General features: G+C 45.3%; 2 protein-coding genes across 2 annotated transcripts; one reads left to right on the forward strand and one right to left on the reverse strand.

Moving 5' to 3' along the window:
* Positions 1-808: 808 nt before the first annotated feature.
* PARK7 (Parkinsonism associated deglycase) lies at positions 809-8,151 on the reverse strand. The gene is made up of 7 exons (XM_033079385.1): positions 8,129-8,151; positions 5,925-6,058; positions 5,147-5,248; positions 4,456-4,515; positions 3,531-3,600; positions 1,952-2,038; positions 809-1,248 (listed from the first exon to the last, which is right to left on the reverse strand). Exons 2-7 carry the CDS (start codon positions 6,012-6,014, stop codon positions 1,088-1,090), a joined length of 570 nt encoding a protein of 189 aa, XP_032935276.1. The 5' UTR covers positions 6,015-6,058; positions 8,129-8,151; the 3' UTR covers positions 809-1,087.
* A 1,342-nt stretch (positions 8,152-9,493) lies between these two features.
* On the forward strand, positions 9,494-13,013 carry TNFRSF9 (TNF receptor superfamily member 9). The gene is made up of 7 exons (XM_033079382.1): positions 9,494-9,608; positions 9,790-9,912; positions 10,107-10,244; positions 10,707-10,773; positions 10,882-11,018; positions 11,238-11,372; positions 12,726-13,013. The coding sequence occupies exons 1-7, from the start codon at positions 9,509-9,511 to the stop codon at positions 12,845-12,847; spliced, it is 822 nt and encodes a 273-aa protein (XP_032935273.1). The 5' UTR covers positions 9,494-9,508; the 3' UTR covers positions 12,848-13,013.
* The last annotated feature ends 5,887 nt before the right edge of the window (positions 13,014-18,900 follow it).

Raw genomic sequence — 18,900 nt, forward strand, 5'->3', positions numbered from 1 at the left:
ATCTTAAGCATGACTGCTGACAGAGCCAGGCATCACCAGAATGATTTGGTGAAAGAAAGGCAGCAAAGACAGAAATTAATGCCAAGTTCTTAATTCTCATGGGAATACAGCTCCATTACTTCCTCCAGAGACCTGTCCTGCAACTCCTCTAAACTGACAAAGGCTCACCTAAGCCAGGCTTGCAGCAACTTCCAATTTTCAGTAAGCAGAAACAAGCTCTGCTACTGGTGGCATTCTACCAAATCCAAACTTCATGCTTTATACTGATTACCAGCTGCCCAAATAGCTCAATGGATCTGCAATCATTTAAAGACAAATTTCAAGGTCTCACGCTCAACCTGCAGGAACTCTGGCCTTGACAAAGAATGAATATTCATACTTTAAATTTAGTTCCAACATTGTCAGAAAATTAATACTAGCTATTTGCCTTACTTGTACACAAGAAATTAAACATTGTTCTAGGTTACAACTTAATAATCTATGTAATGAAATCAGAGACTGTACTGAGTTGAAAGATACTCATGAAGGTCATCAAAATCAAATCCTGGCTCCACACAGGGCAACTCAGAAGTTAAACCATACAGCAAGAGAAGTGTTGTCCAAATATTTTTTGAATCCTGGCAGGCATGGGGCCATGACCACCTCCCTAGGGAGCTTGTTACAGTGCTTGGCCACCTTCTCATTTCAGCTCAGACTTCAGAAGAACTGTGTGAGAATAAGAACAGATGTTGTTTTGAATAGAACATGGTGGTAAAAAGGTTTCATGGGTCTGGGTTGGGAGAAAACACAGAAAGGAACAACACACCAGTAGGGATGCTCCATTTTTATTTATTCAGCAAACATTTTTCTATGTGATTTTTAAATGCCATCCAAGAACTAACTAGCAGATGCTGGCTGCTTTTTTGTGATGAAGCTTTTTACTAACAGGATCTTTTTCCAGAAATGAAATGTTATGGTATCCCAGTTCAGGTAAGTTACTAACTTCACCCACAAATTAAAGTGTATTTACAACAGTGCACATTACAGTTATTCTACAAAGGATAAGACTCTATCTAAATTTGTCCTAGTCCCTATTCCATACCAGGTTTCACTCTTTCAGTATTAGAGGTGCCTTCACCTGTTCAGCCACTTCCTTCCCCAGCAGCGTTTCCACAATGGCCAAGCCAAACTCGAAGCTGGTGCCAGGCCCGCGGCTGGTGAGGATGTTCCCGTCCTTCTCCACGCGGCTCTCCGAGTAGGAGTAGTGTGCTTGGGGAACACACAACAGGAACAGGGTCAGTGTCCAGCACTGTGCCCACAGCTGCCACAGAGGGCACCAGCACCTCAGCACTGCTGCCAAGCAGCTCAACCCTGCCTGCTGTCCTCAGGGAAGAACAGGGCCTGCACTCCCCAAGGTGTGGGAATGCCTCTCTGACTCTAAAAGCTCCTCAAGAAGGGCTCACTGAGCTGTCAGCTCCCAGCAGGTTACTTCTGGAAGTCAGACTGCTTTTGTGGAGCTGTTAACAATTTTTTTTTTCCCAAATGCATGCAGAAGATATTGGGGGAACCCATCTGCTCACCTCCAGCCCCATTAATGCTCACAGAATGACCTTCCTAGCATTTCACCATCACTTCCCTTAGGTTGAGGAGTCATCAGCTGCCACAGAACCACAGCATTACTCACAGGAGAGCAGGAAAAGTGCTCCCAGAGTTTGCTGCTGGGGGCACTAATAGAAAAAACCAAAGGGGTAGGAAATGGCTCAGCCTCAAGAAGATAAGGCAATAAATGCTCCTAACATGACAGCGGCAGCAGAATTCCCCCAAGGATGGGAATGTTAGTACTATTAGTCTATTTTCCAGTGATGTAGACTCAAAAAGAGAAAAATAAGATTAAAAAGCTCTTTTCCTTTCTTTAAATTTTGGGTTCAAGTTAAAAAAAAGTAATCTGAAAAGTTTTTGGACAGAAACATACCTCCATTCATCATTTTGTCTTTGGCCAAAGGGTGTGTTGTGACTTTGCTTCCATACCCTATGCCATGTGCCAGAAGGGCAGTAGGACCTGTGAGAACATAAAGCTGCACCAGTGAGGAATGCCTTCTGCTACAAACCCTGATAAGAACAGACATTTGGGCATTAGGACCCCCAGGGGTCAAAGCTCACTGTGGACAGACTAGATTTTATAAAAACTGATGCCAGCCCCATCTCTGAAGCAAAAAGCTCTCAAGTTACAGTTTACAGTGATGTCCCACCCATGACTGTGCTGCCCTAGAAGGAGTGAGGAACAACCCACTTCCAGATATTTTATTTAAAACTGCTTGACATTAAGAAACAAAAGGTCTGCCATTTCAATCTGAACATTAACTACCTTGTTAAACCTTGAATTTAGAGATTTAACTGATGGGATTTCATGTGAGCAAGTCTCTACATAATGCAGTTGTGTGCCAAGCAGTATTTTGGACAGATAATGGACTAACTGTTCAGTTTTTGGTTTCAAGAGTTTCTCTTTTCTTTTCATACTTTTTTCTTAGCCTGAATTGAGGTAAGAATTGTGTCATGAAGTGCTAAGTCATCAGACAGGAAATCCTTATGGGAATTCCAAAAGAAACTGAAGGCTGATTTGTCTGACATGAGTTTCAGTTCTGTTCTTTAGTTTCATTCTGGATTTAGTACAGGAAATACCCTCTATTGTGCTCAGTTGGAATGAGGTCCAAGAATCATCCTGCTTACAAGAAAAGGCCTCTGCAGGTGTGAATCTGGATTGTTCTGCATGAGGCACACATAAAGCAGCAGAAGAGTATTATTGCCACATTCATAGCTCTGTGTGCCTAGCATCCAAATGAGGAAGAAAAGCAGAAACCCCCCCAAGCAATGTACCAAAAAATGAAAGTGAAAATCCCCTCCTGGAACACTGAGTGCCTTTTATGCATTCATCATCTCTCTCCTCACTCTCAGCTTCAGGTCCCTAGACCAGCCTTCAGTTGCAGTACTGGTAATTTTTCACCTTGCTTTTTAAAACACAAATCATACAAAGTTCATGCTCTGGATACCAAGCTGTGCAGAATATCTAAGCAGGCAAACCTTTCCTCAAACCAAGTCCATTTTTTGCTGCAGCTCAGGAAGGGTGAGACTGTAATTCTATATTTCTGGCCTTCTTTCTGAAGCTAAAGGGCAGGAGTGGTTATGTGAGATAAATTTACAGCAATGACATTCTGCCAGTGCTGTACACTTGCAGAAAGATCACCAGAATAATCACATACTTTAAATAAAAACCTAGCATACTACCTTTCATTTCTTGTTTTAAAGACTAACACAACTGATTGGAAGGAACTAGGTAAAAAGTAGAACTTGCAGGGTAAGTGTTCACAATTTTTTTTAAGATTTCTCTGCTATTACATTTACAAAAAAATCAGATGCTGAAAGGCATATATATATACAGGCACAAATTCCTGGTACTAAATTACAGGAACACAGATTTCTAGGACAGGAAACTGTCTTCATGCTCCTTCAAGATATCCAAATGCTTCACAAAGCAGGACACTTTGTTAACCCACCTGCACATATTGCAGCAATCAGGCCTTTTCTGCTTTCCTGGTCCTTCAAAATGTCTTTCACAGCAGCAGACTGTATGAAGAAACATCACAAGTCACTGTCTGGAGCTGGTTATTTGAAGTGTGGTTGAAACAGTTTTCACTGAAATTTCATAAACATGTTTTGTTGTTTTGTACAGAAAACCAACTGCATTTTTTCCTTGCTGTCTCAGGACAGAGGGCATTGAGAACACTAAGAAGGAGAAAAACTGAAACCAAGACATACTTGCCCCAGAAGGAAAGAGGAAGGAAATCAGAAGGAACTGCAAGGAAGTTCTTGACCCACATGAAAGCTGGTTAACCCATGGGCATAGAAAGTTGTTTGAAAATACAGGACCAACAGAAAATAGTGTTCATAAGATACTTCCAGACAGTTTCTGTCATTCTTAAGAAGATTTATATGGGATATTTGTCTCCTACTCCATGGCTTACAAACTCTGTGACACCACCTAAACCCTATCTGATAGCTCAATTTGTTTGTCTGCTTGCCTTCCACAAGGAATTCATACCACCACTGGAACAGTTTTGCACCAGAGACAGAATTCTGCAAAGGAGCAGAGTCCCTTGGGTTTGGACAGTTTTGTGTCTCAGCAATAAATCTTCATTTGCAACCATTTCATCTTCATATGAATATGAACAGAGATCTTCCCAGAACGCACACCACCTTCCCATTTTTATTCTTTTACTAGGTACTCATGGCCAAGAATTGACCCAGTTGTCCCACCTATATAATCACAAGAAGGCTTAAGACCACTAACAACTAGTTTACTGATTCATTCAGAAGAGAATTTTTAGATGCTGAGCTGAACCTGCATGATTACTAAGCAAGTGCTGACCACTCCACTACTCATGAGAACACCCATGGATTTTTAAAATGCCAGAATTTTACCTCAGACAAGTTTTGAGCACCAAGGTTCCCTCCAGGCAGGACCACAACATCGTAAGGCCCCTAAACAAAGAAAGATAAAACTGTTTGTTGAATAGAGGCTGATACATATATTACACTGTTTATATACATTACACTATTTGAAGACCACTGCAGATGATTCAAGTAGCAAGCAAAGAAATCTACCTTTCCTTTCACTGAACAACACTTTATCATCAGAAATCAAACACTATTTCCGTTCCAGTAAAAGCCTTTTATCAATTAAGTCTCTCACAGAACTGACTTTTCAGCCTAGTGCACTTAAAAACTTCAGCAAGCAAGTGACAGCTCTTGTGTTGTAAAGACAAGTGGTTTTGCTCCAGCCTTACAGGTCTAACTATAACATTATTTAGTTTCTTTTGTGTTGGCCCAAATCACAGTATTTTGTCAAGCCAACTAACAGGAAAAATAAAGCACTTTGCAAAAACAAATACCTGGGCAGAATTAAGAAATCTGTCTGAACCCAGCAGGCTGTGAAGCAGGGTATCACTGAAGGGGGAACACAGCAAGATGTGCAGTTCTGTAATTCACTGCTACACAGAGTTAACACAACATGCAACATATGCCCAAAGGTAATGCATAAGCTTTCCAAATTCACCTCAGAAACTGAGAAAGATTATGCTGGCCATGATATCAGAGAAGGGTGATGACAAACCTCTTTTCTGGCATCTTCAAGACTGGCATCAGGACAAATGAAGACATCTCGACTGCACTGCACTGGTTCTTTTCCTGTTAGGCCTGCAACAGTCACCTTGATCTAACAGGAGAACAAATATATTACAACAAAACAAGAATTTGAGGCACTTTTCTTTTTCTACACAGAACAAGCAAAGCTGTACTGAGAGCTTGTTCCTCTTCTGACAGCCAAAATGGGGAGCACAGTGATGGAATGACAAAGGTGGTGGGAGAAGGTAATTTTTATTTCAGTCATTTCTATGTAAGTGAAGTTGGTGTGTTTAAGTAGTTAAAGTATTATTTTCATTCCTACTGAGATGATAACAGTGTGTTACAACTGCAAGAGTAACAAACAGTGTGAGGAATCCCAGCAGCCAAGAACTGTAGTTAATAACTGAATTTCAAAACTCACTAGAAGCTATGCAATGTCATGAGCTGGAATGTACTGAGCTTTTCAGACCCCTAAAAAAGAGGCACTTCCAGTCACTATATGTGAGAGTTTTCTGACACAGTAGGATTTACCTGAAACATTTGCTCCAAATTAGACTTGCATTTTGAAAGGTTACCAAGAAATGTCAGTTGTCAGGCATGCTCACTGGGTGCATGGCACAAATATTTGCTAACAGTAAGGTGATGAGGGTAATTTTTCACTTCACTCAATGGAGTAATCACTGAATTCCTGGCAATGAACATCAAATTGTGACAACGATTTCCCCTTGACCAGGCACACAGAGATTTTTCACTGTCTGCATACTCACCCCAGCTCGTCTCATAACATCAGTGGGGATCACAGTTTCCATCTCCTCTGCCCCTTTAGCCAGAATCACCAATGCTCTCTTTGAGGCCATGTCTGGAGGGGCTGCTGTCAGGGAGATGGTTGTGAAGGAAGGGGCTGAGGGGTAGAAAGACAATGTGGTTAGAAGGCAAATCCCCTCCTATGAATCCTTCTTTATGTTGAAATTGAACAGTAATTTGTATTTATGCATCTTCTTTCATTTAAAATGGCCCACTAGCTTAAATCAATATTCATGGCAATCCTGTTTAACTAAGGAGCTTTTTAAAAAGAATGCATTATGATATTAAAACTAACACTAAGGCACTTGTGCAAGTGGGAGGCACAGCACATCAGCACCACAAGAGGAAACAACTTGGCCTAATCAAGACCTCACAAAGACCTGTGTCTGCCAGAGAGGGGGGTTCAGGGTGGGTGGCAGAGCTGTTTTCAATTTGCACACCCTCACTTATTCCGAGACGAGTGACTCCTACCCAGGTCAGCACTTACGAAAAGGGCTTGCATGAGCTTTGACCTCATGTCTGGTTTTTAGTTTCCACACAGCATGCTTCAATGAGGAGTTTCCTGTGACTTAACAGTGACTCGAGCAGTGCCCCTGCAAAATCTCACCGACAGCTTTTCTGGCTTATTTTGCAACTTAGTGGGGGAGAAACACATGTGCACATGTGTGATGGGGGAGGAGACCACAAGATTTGGCAAATGGAACAAACCAGGCTTAAGACTTTTGTTTTTTTTTTTAAGTTTCTCAATTCAAGTTGAGGTAAATGGCTAAATTTCCATTTGAAGGTTAAGTTAAAGTAATTTTACATCATATAAAATACCCACTAACTCATTCAGGTCTGAGAGAAGTCTGTGAAAGCATCTGTGATGTGAGAAGGCATTTCACAGGTTACTGCTCTAGAAGACAGAGATTTCTGTCCTATGCAGGGACCTTTAATCTAGAATTGCATGCAGTACCTGGGAGCTCTTCATGAAATGTGATGCACTTGTAGGTGCCTACACAAAATAAAATCATCCTCATCCTGCTTCAGCTTCATCTCTTTTCAGGTTTGCTCCCTACTGGTAGCCTCCTCTGGAATGCAATTTCTAGAATACAGTAATATACAGCACAACATCCCACAGCATGCTGAACCAGCCCAAGCAGAATAATTCACTGTGTAAAATCCTATTTTTGGGGCAGCGTTATGGACTGTCAATGCAAAAGGTCCTCATCAAGTACACCCAAATCAGAGGTATCAGTAATAACTTCAGGACAATCTAGAGCTTCTTATTAGCTTGTCTTGAGGCTATACATTGTTTCTGCAAAATTTTTGTATGAATTTGACTAGCAAAAAACCTCCCTGAATAGCCACTATGCAGAAATGCTGCACTTGCTTTTCACTACAGAAAAATAGTCTAGATCACAATTTGCATCCCTGTCTTTAATTCTTTAGATGAAACCAGGCACCTGATCCTGAAACCTCTACTCTTTCTCCTAGTTTTGCAAAATGCAGTCTCTCCATAGTGCCTTTATATATTTACTGTACAACACTGCCAAATCCTTGAGCATTAGTATTGTTCTTCACGTGGGTGCGTATGTAAATAGCTGCACCACTACTATGGAAAGACAATTTTTGAGAAGGCAGAACAAAGCTACACAGACCTAAGAGCAGCTTCATTTAACAAGTCATTTAACAAGCTACCTACACACAGTAAATGCGAGTCTCCCATTTGCTCCTCAGTGCCAGCTAAGACCGCCTCAAACCTATCAGCCAAACCCTGCGTGGGTACACGTGCCTTTCTGGAGATTGCGCTGGAATCAGAAACTCCAACAAGGGTGGCTTTAAAAAAAAAATCACACCCTTCAGTGGGCCGAGCACAGATCCCGCTATTCACAGGCGGGGCACAGCTGAAGGCGCCCCGGCTCGGCCAGCCCGGGAAAAAGGCCGCACCGCTGTTTGCAGGTTCGTTTGGCACCCGGCGCCATTCCACGCAGCACGGACGGCACAAGGCCGGGCCCGGGCCGAGGCCGCCTCACGGGCCCGGCGGGGCGGTCCCGCCCTGGAACGCGGCCACACGAACACCGCGACCCGGCCCGGCCGAGCCCTCCGCCCACACCGACCCCTCCCGCCCGCCGGGGCTCCCGGCTCCGGGCCCGCGGGGGCCGCGGCGGCGGCGGCCACAACTCACCTCAGCGGGGCGGCGGCGGCTCTGGGAGCTCCGCCCCGGCCCCGCCCGCGCTCGGCCCCGGCGCCTCCCCGCGCCCGCCCGGGCTGCCCGCGGAGCCAGCGCGCTCCGCCGTTCTCACGGTCTGTGGGAACGCAGAGCGCGCTCCGGTGCTCGCAAAAATCACTGCGGCGGCGCGACCGCGAACCGAGCACATACCGAGCACGTACTGAGCAGAACCGAGCACGTTCCGAACAGAACCGAGCAGAACCGAGCCTTGCTCTTCTCCGCCCTCTGCCCGAAGCGCCTGCCCGAAGCGCCGGCCCGACGCTTCTGTTTGGCGAGGCTGACAGCGCACAGGGAATGGTGGCTGCTCAGGGATGATGCCGTCCCTGGTTTTAAGGGGTGTCGGTGTTTTGAAGGACAGACAGAGGTGTTAATGGGGACCTTTAGGATTGCAAAGCCCTGTTGTGTAAAAGCCTGCTCGCAAGCGCTGGCAGGCCTTGTCTGGGTTCTGGCTCACGAGAGCTCCTGCAGAGCAGCTCGGGCCCAGCTGAGGAGAGCCGGTCATAGCGAAGGACTCTGCTGAGGGCTCTCCGGGGATCGGTGCGGGGCGCTTTGTGTGCTGCCCACAGCGGACTCTACTCAGACCCCCTGACAGGCCGGTCCTTGCTCTGCCTGCCCATACACACACACGGAAAATACATCAGCTTCTCAGTTACAACGCAGCGCTCAACCCCTCAGCGCTGTCCGTGTCTGCTCCTGCCCCGGCTGAGGAACAGGCGGGGATTGGCTGTGGGGAGGTGCAGGGGGCGGGGCCAACCCCGGGCATTGGCTGTGGGGAAGCACAGGGGGCGGGGCCAGACCCGGGGATTGGCTGCGGGGAGGTACACGGGGCGGGACCAGCCCCGGGGATTGGCTGTGGGACCGTGGAGGGGGCGGGACCAGCCCTGGGGATTGGCTGCGAGGCGGTGCAGGGGCGGGGCCGCGCCGTTCCCGTGCCGCCCGGTGCGCGCTCCCGCGGACGCGGGGAGTTGCACGCGCTCATGGCCAGAGCGCGGCGCTCTCCTGATCTGTGCGCGTCCCCGTCGTGCCCGTCCGGCTCCGGCATCTTCGCGCAGGGCTCCGCCTCTCACCGCTCACCTCCCGGGCATTCCGCGCAGCACTCACCGGGAAGCCCCAGTGGTGAAAAGAGCGAACGCTGACCGGCATCGCTGAGAGAGCTCTGCGGGCGCTGCCCGGCAGGGCTGAGGGGTCGCGCCTCTGGTGGGTCCGGAAAGTCCCGGCGGGCCGGGCTTTCCCCGCCGCCCCCGGGATGACGCAGCCAGACCCCCCGGGGGCGGCCGCTAAGGGCGGGTGCCGGGTGTCCCGCGCGCAGTGCCGCCGGCAGCTCCGCTCCGACCCATGGCTCCGGGCCGGGCGCTGCTGCCCGCGGCGCTGCTGGCGCTGGCGCTGAGCCCGGCACCCGCGGGAGCGCTGCTGTGCCTCGCTCACTGCCCGGCGGGTAAGGACCGGGCTGCGCGGGGCGCGATGCACCGGGCGGGGCGCGATGTGCAGGGCACGATGCACCGGGCACGATGCACAGGGCACGATGCACTGGGCACGATGCACTGGGCACGATGCACTGGGCACGATGCACCTGGCGGGGTTCGATGCACCCCGCCTCACCGCTGTGTCTCCCGCAGGTACGTACGTCCAGAGCGCGGACTGCGGACGGGGAGCGGGCGCGTCCTGCCGGCCCTGCCCGCCCAACACCTTCTCCAGCGCGGCGGCTCTCGGCGGCTGCAGAATGTGTCGGCAGTGCCAAGGTACCGGCGGCGATGCCACCAGCCCTGCTGTGACCTCCCGTGGCAGCGACGAGCCCGGGCTGGCACCTGCGCCAAATAGCGCTGCGCTCCTGCGGGGCTTCTCGCTGGAGCCGCCAGCCTCATGTTTGTGAGAGCAAAGGTCCGAGCCTTTGCTGCACCGTGCTGGGCATCTAAAACTCGTTTTCCCCTTGCAGGACGATTTCAGTATTTAAAAAATTGTACCTTAACAAGCGATGCTGAATGCACGTGCAAGGAGGGCTATAGCTGCGTCGGTGACGGCTGCAGCTTCTGCGCCCGGAGCTGCGGAGTGGGCAAGGAGAGCACCAGGAACGGTAGGATCACCTTTCCCCAGCAGCCAAAAGCCCCTCTGCTTCCTGCAGCAGCCACACCGCACTGCCTCTCGCACAGTGCAGAGCAGACAGAGGAAGGACCTCTCAGGATAAAAGCTGCCACTGCTGCTAAAGCTTTGCATGGTGTGTGGTGTAAGCTCAGGAGCAGACAAACCTACCACAGTTTGAGCCCTGCCACAGCTCAAATCGTGCACCACTTAGTTCCCTTTGCATGGCAGCTGAGGGCAACTGAACTGGGAACTCTGGAGTTGGGCATGGTTTGTGGCACCTTGAGCCAAATCAACTGGCTTTGTCGCCAAGTATTGTACTGGTCTGTGGCTGATAGGAAAAGACTTGCCTTGCATACTGAGCAGCTTATGAAATAGCAATTCTGACATTGTATAAGCAGGCAAAAATTAGTATTTCATATGTTGCATTTTAAATGTTTATCTTTGTCTGTTGAAGGTTGCCAGGCTTGCCGCTACGGAACTTTTAATGATCAGCCCAATGGCTCCTGTAAAAACTGGACAATGTAAGTAAACTACAAAAAAAAAAATAAAAAAATCTACAGCTATTCAGCTATTACACTTGACTGGATTTTAATTTTTTTTTTCCCTGATTTGCTCTAAATGTTCTTCAGGTGCGCTGGAAACCAAGTCCTGGAGCCTGGAACTGCAGCAAAAGATGTCGTTTGCAAACATGCCTCAGTTAATGACACTTTAGTCACTACTCTACCTACCACATCTCTTGAAATTCCATTTTCTGTCACTGTACCAGGTGAGCCATTGTATTATACTGCTTATGGAGGTAAAGAATTATGACCTACTTAAAAATACTGTAGCTCATTCACTTTCTGTTAAAGCAAAATGTCTTCTATGCATTTCCAGCATTGCAAACTGATCCAGAAGCAGAGTGGGAGACAAAGTTTTCAGCTAATTCAATGGCTGTAGAGTTTTGTTCTGTTAATATTCTTAGAGAATGTTATTTATTTCCTAGGGAAGGATGTTCAGACAGACACGATCAGGATTTCTGTTGCTGTGGCTGGGCTGTCATGCATAATGTTTCTGCTGCCTTTGTGCATCTGCTTCAGTATCTGGCATAAAAAGAAACTACAAACTGTCTTCAAGAAAAGTAAGATAAATATGCTCTTCAGTTTTTCTTTTTGAAACTAGACAGAAGTCAAGAATCTAGGTTAAGTGTCTTTCAAAGATAGTTGCAATAGCTTCGGCTTTTTTGGCGTTGGAAGTCAGAAGCAACTGAAAGGGAAAGAGTTTTGGAATTTTTATTGCAGAAAGCAATAAAAGTGGGTGTTAGGTCAAGTGTTAGGTCAAGTTTATCCTTAGAAGTGAAGTAATTTGTGAGAAATGAAAAAAGCTGAGCTTTGCTGCTCCAGTTAAAGGTCAGTTCAGTTTATTACTTCCAAGCATCATCCTTGGCCTCTGTAACACTTTCGAGTTCTGTCTGCTCCCAGAGGGTGCACGTGGCCTGGAGTGATTGTCTGGCTGCAGTAGGAAAGGGAATATCAGTCAGGGTGTACTGAGTCAGCCTGAATCCAGCACTGCCCTCTGACAGCCAATAAGTCCTGGGCAAGCTCAAGAGTTCAGCACAGAGATGAAGCTGATTCCATTCAATGTAGTTTATAGTTGGTTTGTTTGGTTTTGAGGGGGTTCTCTCTCCCTTTCTCTTCTTTTCCCCTGTCATAAGGATGAGGTCTGAATCTTCTCGTGTAACTCTAAATACAGAAGACCATAGCAGTTCAAAAATCTATTTCTCTCATGCTGGTCTTCCTTTCATTGCCAGGACAAACAGCACCAGGGGCCCTGCTGAATTAGGAAAAACAAAGTATGATAAATTAGTTTTATCAGCTATACATGCTGTAGAAGAATAATTTCAGGTTACAGAATAACTTGGAAGATTTTTTCTTCCTGACGTGCTGCATTTGTGACCGAGGGATGGTGAAATAGGATGGCTGAATAAATGAAACAGAAAGGGGACATTTGTCCAGTTCTGAGCCCCTCACTTCAAGAAACAGAGGTGCTGGAGTGAGTCCAGAGAAGGGCAAAGCTGGGGAAGAATCTAGCAGGTAAGTCCTTGAGGAGCAGCTGAGGGAACTGGGGTTGTTTAGTCAGGAGAAAAGGAGGATCAGGGCAGACCTGGCCCTCCACAGCTCCCTGAAATGTGGCTGTAGCCAGATGGGGTCAGGCTGTTCTCCCAGGCAACCAGTGACAGGACAAGACACAGCCTTAAGCTACACCAAGAGAGGTTCAGATTGGAGATGAGGAGGAATTTTTTCCCAAAAAGGGTTGTTAAAGTTTGGAACAGGCTACCTAGGGAGGTGGTAGAGTCACTGGAGGTGTTCGAGAAACAACACCGTGGCACTCAGAGCTCTGGTCAGGTTTAGAATGTGTATGACCAAGGATTGGACTAAATGGTCTCAGAGGTCTTTTCCAACCTAATTGATTCTGTGATGTTCATTTCCTTCAGTGCACACACCTGAACAGTCAATTCAGGAAGATGATGCCTGCAGCTGCCACTTCCCTGAGGAAGAACAAGGTGAATATCAGGACCGCAAATCCACAGAATTCAGAGATCTTCTGGTGAACTAGAATTTGAGTTTTCTTTTGGAGCATAGAACAAGAACCTGTTTATGTAAATAGAGTGGGTATCAGCATTTGAATATTAGAGTGGTAAAAAGCTCAGCCACTGAGGAAAAAGAGGAAAAAAGTGCTTTTTTTATATTTCTTAATAAAATAATTAAAAATCCCTCTAAAACAGTTTGCTGATTTTCTTCCTCTAGCAGTAGGGATATTTCTAAGAAGTTCTTGATCTACATGTAGACAGAAGTACTGCATTTAAAAGCTCTAACAGAAGTGCAGAATAGTTTTCTAGTCCCTCATTTATGTTTCCTGAGCCATAATTTACATGCATCCCAAAAGCATTTGAAGCTAAAAAGGAAGTCAGTGACACACTGTAGAGTCACTGGTGACACTCACAGTCTCTTAGTACCAGCCATCCCCTTGAGTCTGGAACTGCAGCTCCTCCCAAAGCCTGGCTCAAACCCAGCAGTCTTGGGTGCAAACACAGATGGAGCTGATCCCATCAGCCCAGGAAACATCCCTGGCCTCAGCTGCACCCCTCCTTACATGCAGGGGAAAGGAGACCTTAAAAACCTTGAGCTGCAAAGTGTTCCACGGCAGCATCTGCTGCTGTATTTCACTGACTGCCTTGAGGGAGGCAGTGGAAACACTGAGAAAAGCTGTGGTTGACCTGAACTTAGAAATAGCTGTTACTGTGCAGCTGGACTGCTCCACCTTCAGCCCTACATCATTCAGCTCTGATCTTTTAGGAGATGTAAACTCTATCTACACTGCAGCCCTACCTGTGGTATCTGTGGTACTATTTTTGTAACTGAGGTTGGAAAGATTGTAACATCAGACACTGTATCTGTCTCTCTGATCGGATGCTGTTAACTTTGGTCTGAAAAAAAGAAAATACGTGTTTGAGTCACAGCATTCGCAACACCATTTTTAACCATTTACAAAACTCACATATTTTATTAGTTCAGTAAATGTTATTCAAAAATAGAATGAAAATGCACCAATATGTGGGTTAAAGGTGATTTTCCCCTCTCTGATTTCAAGAAAGAGAAAGCTATTTTGCGTTTGAACAACGACAAGCCATCTCTTCATTCAGCAGGTTACAACAGCAGATTATTTTCACCAAGCCACACTTACACATTTTGATAAACTTACATACAAGTTAATATAAACCAGTAAGTTTTATATAGTGAGAAAACAAGTCCCATAGAAAGCCTGAAAGTTTTTTTTTATCCCCAGCTCAAATGTTCTTTCTATTTGTTCTTTCAACCAAGAGAACTGAGTGACTATTACGTCAAAAGCACAAACTTGAAGGCATGAACAGGACACATGAAAAGCCACCAAACTATTTATAAAGCTACATATTTATAAATCAAAGAGTGACCTTTGCATCATTGACTACATCTAGTCACTGCTGATTGTATCTTAGAACAAGATAAAAAGAATTGCTCAGCTTGACCTTAATTTCTAGCCCAAACATGAGGTAGAGAATTAATGTACACATCCTGTAACTCAAAACATCTGGTGCTTTCTCCGTGGAAAAAAAGAGATACCAGATGGAATTTTACATGTTGCTAGTAAATGCTGCATATATTTTAAAATATATTTTGAAATGCTTCAAATAAAGTGCAAACCCCTTATTCTTCTTATTCATACCTGAAGCAGAAATAAATCTGCTTAGTGACCAGTGAGGACCAAAACTGAGTTCTGGATTGTTTCAGGGAATAGCCATTCCTAGAAGAAAGTACATTCTGAATAAAATGTTAGAAATAACCTTCCTTTCAATCAAATAGTTATGTGGATAATCTTACCTGTGACTTCTGTCATTTGAGAGTGCTGAGGCCTGAATTAACAATAAACAGATTTTGTTGGCACAAATATCTTGTCTATTGTGTGCAGATCATACATTTTCATTTCATAACAATGCTCATCACCTGGCCACAGAAGCAGCTCAGGAGATTGGCTAATTCGTACTTCAAATGCATTTAAAAGCAAACACATTTATAAATAAGAACCAAGGAAAGACTGGAAGATAACGTATTTTGAAATGTGAAATAAATCATGGTACAATTGCAAAGGGAAGATCAGGGCACTTCACACTCCCCAAAAGCTTTGGTGGCAGAACTATATTTCATGTGGTCCTCACAGAACTGAAAATAAATACAGGTGAATTCATCTGTTTTGCCACCCAAGCAGGATTTTCCAATTCAGAACAAGAGCACCACTACAAATACCAAGATAGCTGGAGTGTTTTTCCATTTTCAGATTTATATCATATCCAACTTCTAAGAATGGTGGCTATCTATAAAAAATTCAAATTACAGCCATAGAATCATGCACTTCCTTGAACATCATCCATTCTTATGTGATGTTTAATTTACCTTCACTGTGATCACACAGAACAAATAGAAGGTTGTTCTCATTCCAGACCCCTCATAAACAGATATTTAATAAAAGAAGAACTAAAGAATTTGCTTAAATCTTCCTTTATGTTATGCTTGTAGCAGACAACTGTAAAACCACTTCTGGCAGTATGCTGTGAAAATGCAATCAGCACTCTTCAATTTTGTTAGGAAGCTTGCCTCTGCAAAAAAAGACACATACAAGTACCTTCATTTTTTCCTCTTCAAGTTATCCTTGTGTTTTCTGGAAAAAAGTCCATAGCAGGCAGTAAAACTTCAGTCAGAGGTAGAGAATATGACCAGGGGCTACTATGCAAACCACAGAAGCAGAAATGGTTTCAGTATGCAACATTTTAAAATGCTTTGTTCTTTGTTTTTACAAAGTACAACATAGTGAGATTTAGCAATCATCAGTGACTAGATTAAAATAAATGCTGTCATCATAATCACATTTCTACTAACCTTCCTGAATAGAATTTGTGGCTGAATTTGTCTGTTTTTTTAACACAGAGGACAGCAGCCTTCCTGCCTGCACGTGGAGCACTGTAAAACATCTTTTATCCAGGAAGGCAAATGGGAAAAAACTGCTTTGTATCTTTTACTGCTGGTAATTAAAGCAGAAGGAAGCAGTAAAGCCTGGTTGTCCATAGTTCAGAAGAAAAGCTGTGGAAAAGCATTATTTTTTGGCAATGACAGATAGTTGATAGATCCTGCGCATCTTGGCTTCAGAGGGAGCTTTTATTGAGCACGCAGGTTGATCAATACCTGAAGAACAGGTTGTTGTCAGTTGTCGTGGTTACAGAGAAAGGAGGTGGAGTTTAGGTGAGTGGGGGTGACCAAATTGTTTATTCTACACCACACACATCATCACTGGGGTGTGGTTTTTGGGCAAGAAAAGCTGGGGGGCTGGAGCTGGAAGTTCAGCACCTTGCCTCACTCCCTGGAGCAGAGGGACTGTCCCCAACCAGCTCTGGTGACCTCAACTCCTCTGCTGCTTCCCCTCTCATGTCTCTGGACTGGGGCGCAGAAGGGACAGCAGGGCCAGGTGCCACCAGGTCAGCACCCCAGCAGGGACATTTCTCCTCCTCAACAGTGCAGAAGTGGCAGCACAAGCATGTGCAGAAAATCGAGCTCAGCAAAGTGGCCACACAACTCTGATTTGGACAAAGGAGCTTCTGGGGTTGTGTGGTTTTTGTTGTTTCCAGGCTGGGAAGGACATTCACCATGGGAGCTCTCCTCCCATAGTGCCTCTGTTTCCCAAATACTCGGTGGAGCAGGACAGGAATGGTCAGGACAAAGGCATGATCAACAGGAAGCATCTGCCACCGTGGCTTTTTTGTTCCCTCTAGTGAATACCCTTTTGTGGGTACCTTCTCTTTTGTATATTTTTGCTATTTGTACAGCTGTTGTTATTGTGTGTCTCATTCTACTGCTTTCTGGTGTTAGGAAATTCTTATTTCAAGCCATAATCTGTCCTTTCTTGTCCCTCCTTCACTAGAAGGGGTAGAAGAAAGAGAGTGGCTTATTGGGAGTTTAGTTCCTTGCTGGTGTTCCTCGCACACCCATTCCTGTACAGGTAACGCAGATCAGTCCTTCCTCAAGCCCATCCTGGGCTGCACCAGGAGAGGAGCAGGCAGCAGCTCAGGGGAGGGGATTCTCCCCCTCCCCTCTGCCCTCCACACCCCTCAGTGCTGTGTCCAAGCCTGGGCTCCTCAGCACAAGGAAAGCAGGAACCTGTTGGAGCAGGGCCAGAGGAGACACAAAGATGCTCCAAGGGCACCTCTGGAGCCAGGCTGGGAGAGCTGGGGGTTTTCACCTGGAGGAGAAGGCTCCAGGGAGACTTTCAGTACTTAGAGAGGAGTTATAAAGAAGAAGAGGAACCTTGTACACTGAGAGTGAGAGAACAAGGGGGAGTTGTTTTAAACTGAGAGATTTAGATAAGGTGTTAAGAAAGAAATTCTTTACTTCCAAGAGTGGTGAGGCCCTGGGAGAGGTTGCCTGGAGAAGCTGTGGCTGCCCCATCCCTGGAATTGCTCAAGGCCAGGTTGGACAGGACTTGGAGCATCCTGATCTATTGGTAAGATCCCTGCTCCTGGGAGATTAAATGATCTTTAAGGTCCCTTCCAGCCCAAATCATTCTGTAATTCTACGGTAACACTTCAAATTTTAAGTGTTCTCTGTGCATGTCTTTTTTTGACAGTCATTTAATTCATGATATAGCAAGGAAAATGGAACTGGGAAAGCCCTGATGACTCTCAAGCAGCCCTGGTGGCCGAGGATGAGGTAACAGGCCAGATGTAAGCTTTTTGAATTTCCATTTGTTTTTCTTGGAAGTCAGAAAGAGCCCTCTTAGCCAGACCATGCACAGAGCCCCAAGTGATGTCAGCAGAGTTCTGAAGGCATGGAAGAACAGGAAAAATTCTCTTTCAAGGTAAGTATAAGCAGAGCAGCCTGTTGGTTTTTCCTTGCTTCCAGCACCATTTCCTGGCACAGTTAGTGACACCAGTAATTAAAATCAAGTTCACCACACACCTTGGATTTGTAATTTCTTGCAAGAGTTGTGTGGCTAAGGAAAGTAAAAGGTTCACAGCAAAAGGGTTTCTGTTTCTCACCTCCCTCTCCACCTGTAGAAATAGGTGTTTCTGTGCCTAATTCTTCTGGATGATAGAGACTGAAACTGTAGTGGTTTCCCTAAAACATGTAAAAGTCAGATTTTTTTTTAAAGCAGAATATGATTTTTTTATGTTCAGTCTATCAGATCCTTCACAGACCTCTCTGACAGTCATTCTGATATTAATACAGTGACACAAAAACCTTCCTAGGAGATGGTTAACACAGGAAATATTAACAGGCAACTTGTACCACCCCACTTGACTTTTTGTTTCATTCTTAAAATCACACGAAGCCGTGTTTTATCAGCAGGTGTCACCTCAGCTCCTCTCTCAGCCAGAACAAACCTTCTCTGATCCAGGGGGGCTCAGGGGCTGTAATAAGAAGTTCTCCACCCCACAGATTCTGTGTTAGTTGAGCATCAGGAACAGAGAGCTGAGCATCACACCTGTTGGATATTGTCCCTGCCCTCACTGCAATAAGAAATTTTAGTACAATCTGCAACAAAAATGGAATTTCCCCTCTAACATCCATTTGGCAGAAGTTTGTTGTGGTATCACCTACTCTGTTTCCATTCACCTTCTAGATCCTGGGTGCCTGCCAGGTCAAGCATCAGACTACACTGAACCAAAGTGGATTTACTTTAGCAAAAAAACCATCTAAACACATCCTGAAACCAGGGAAGATCTCTCCTGTTCTAATCTATTTGCTTTAAGAAAATAAGTCAAATTTTATTTGATTTAGCAAATGGAAAACTGCACACAGACACCTACTTCAATTTAAAGATGACTTATCACATAATGGACCTTAAATCTGTTACACAGTTTACATAACCCAAACTGAAACAAGCCACTCAAAACTGAAATAAAATACCCAAGTATCAAGTTTAAGTCAGTTTTAAAACAAATCTTAGGTTACTTTAGCTCAATTTTGTCCTGCATACAAACACTTCAGCAGGTTGAAAACAAACCAAATTTTGGAAAAAACAAAGAAGAGGAAGTTGTGTGGAGAAGTAAAAGAGACAATGTACCTTTAGTTACAATACTATAG

The sequence above is a fragment of the Catharus ustulatus genome, chromosome 24 (assembly GCF_009819885.2).
Source record: "Catharus ustulatus isolate bCatUst1 chromosome 24, bCatUst1.pri.v2, whole genome shotgun sequence".
NCBI classification, from domain to species: Eukaryota; Metazoa; Chordata; class Aves; order Passeriformes; family Turdidae; genus Catharus; species Catharus ustulatus.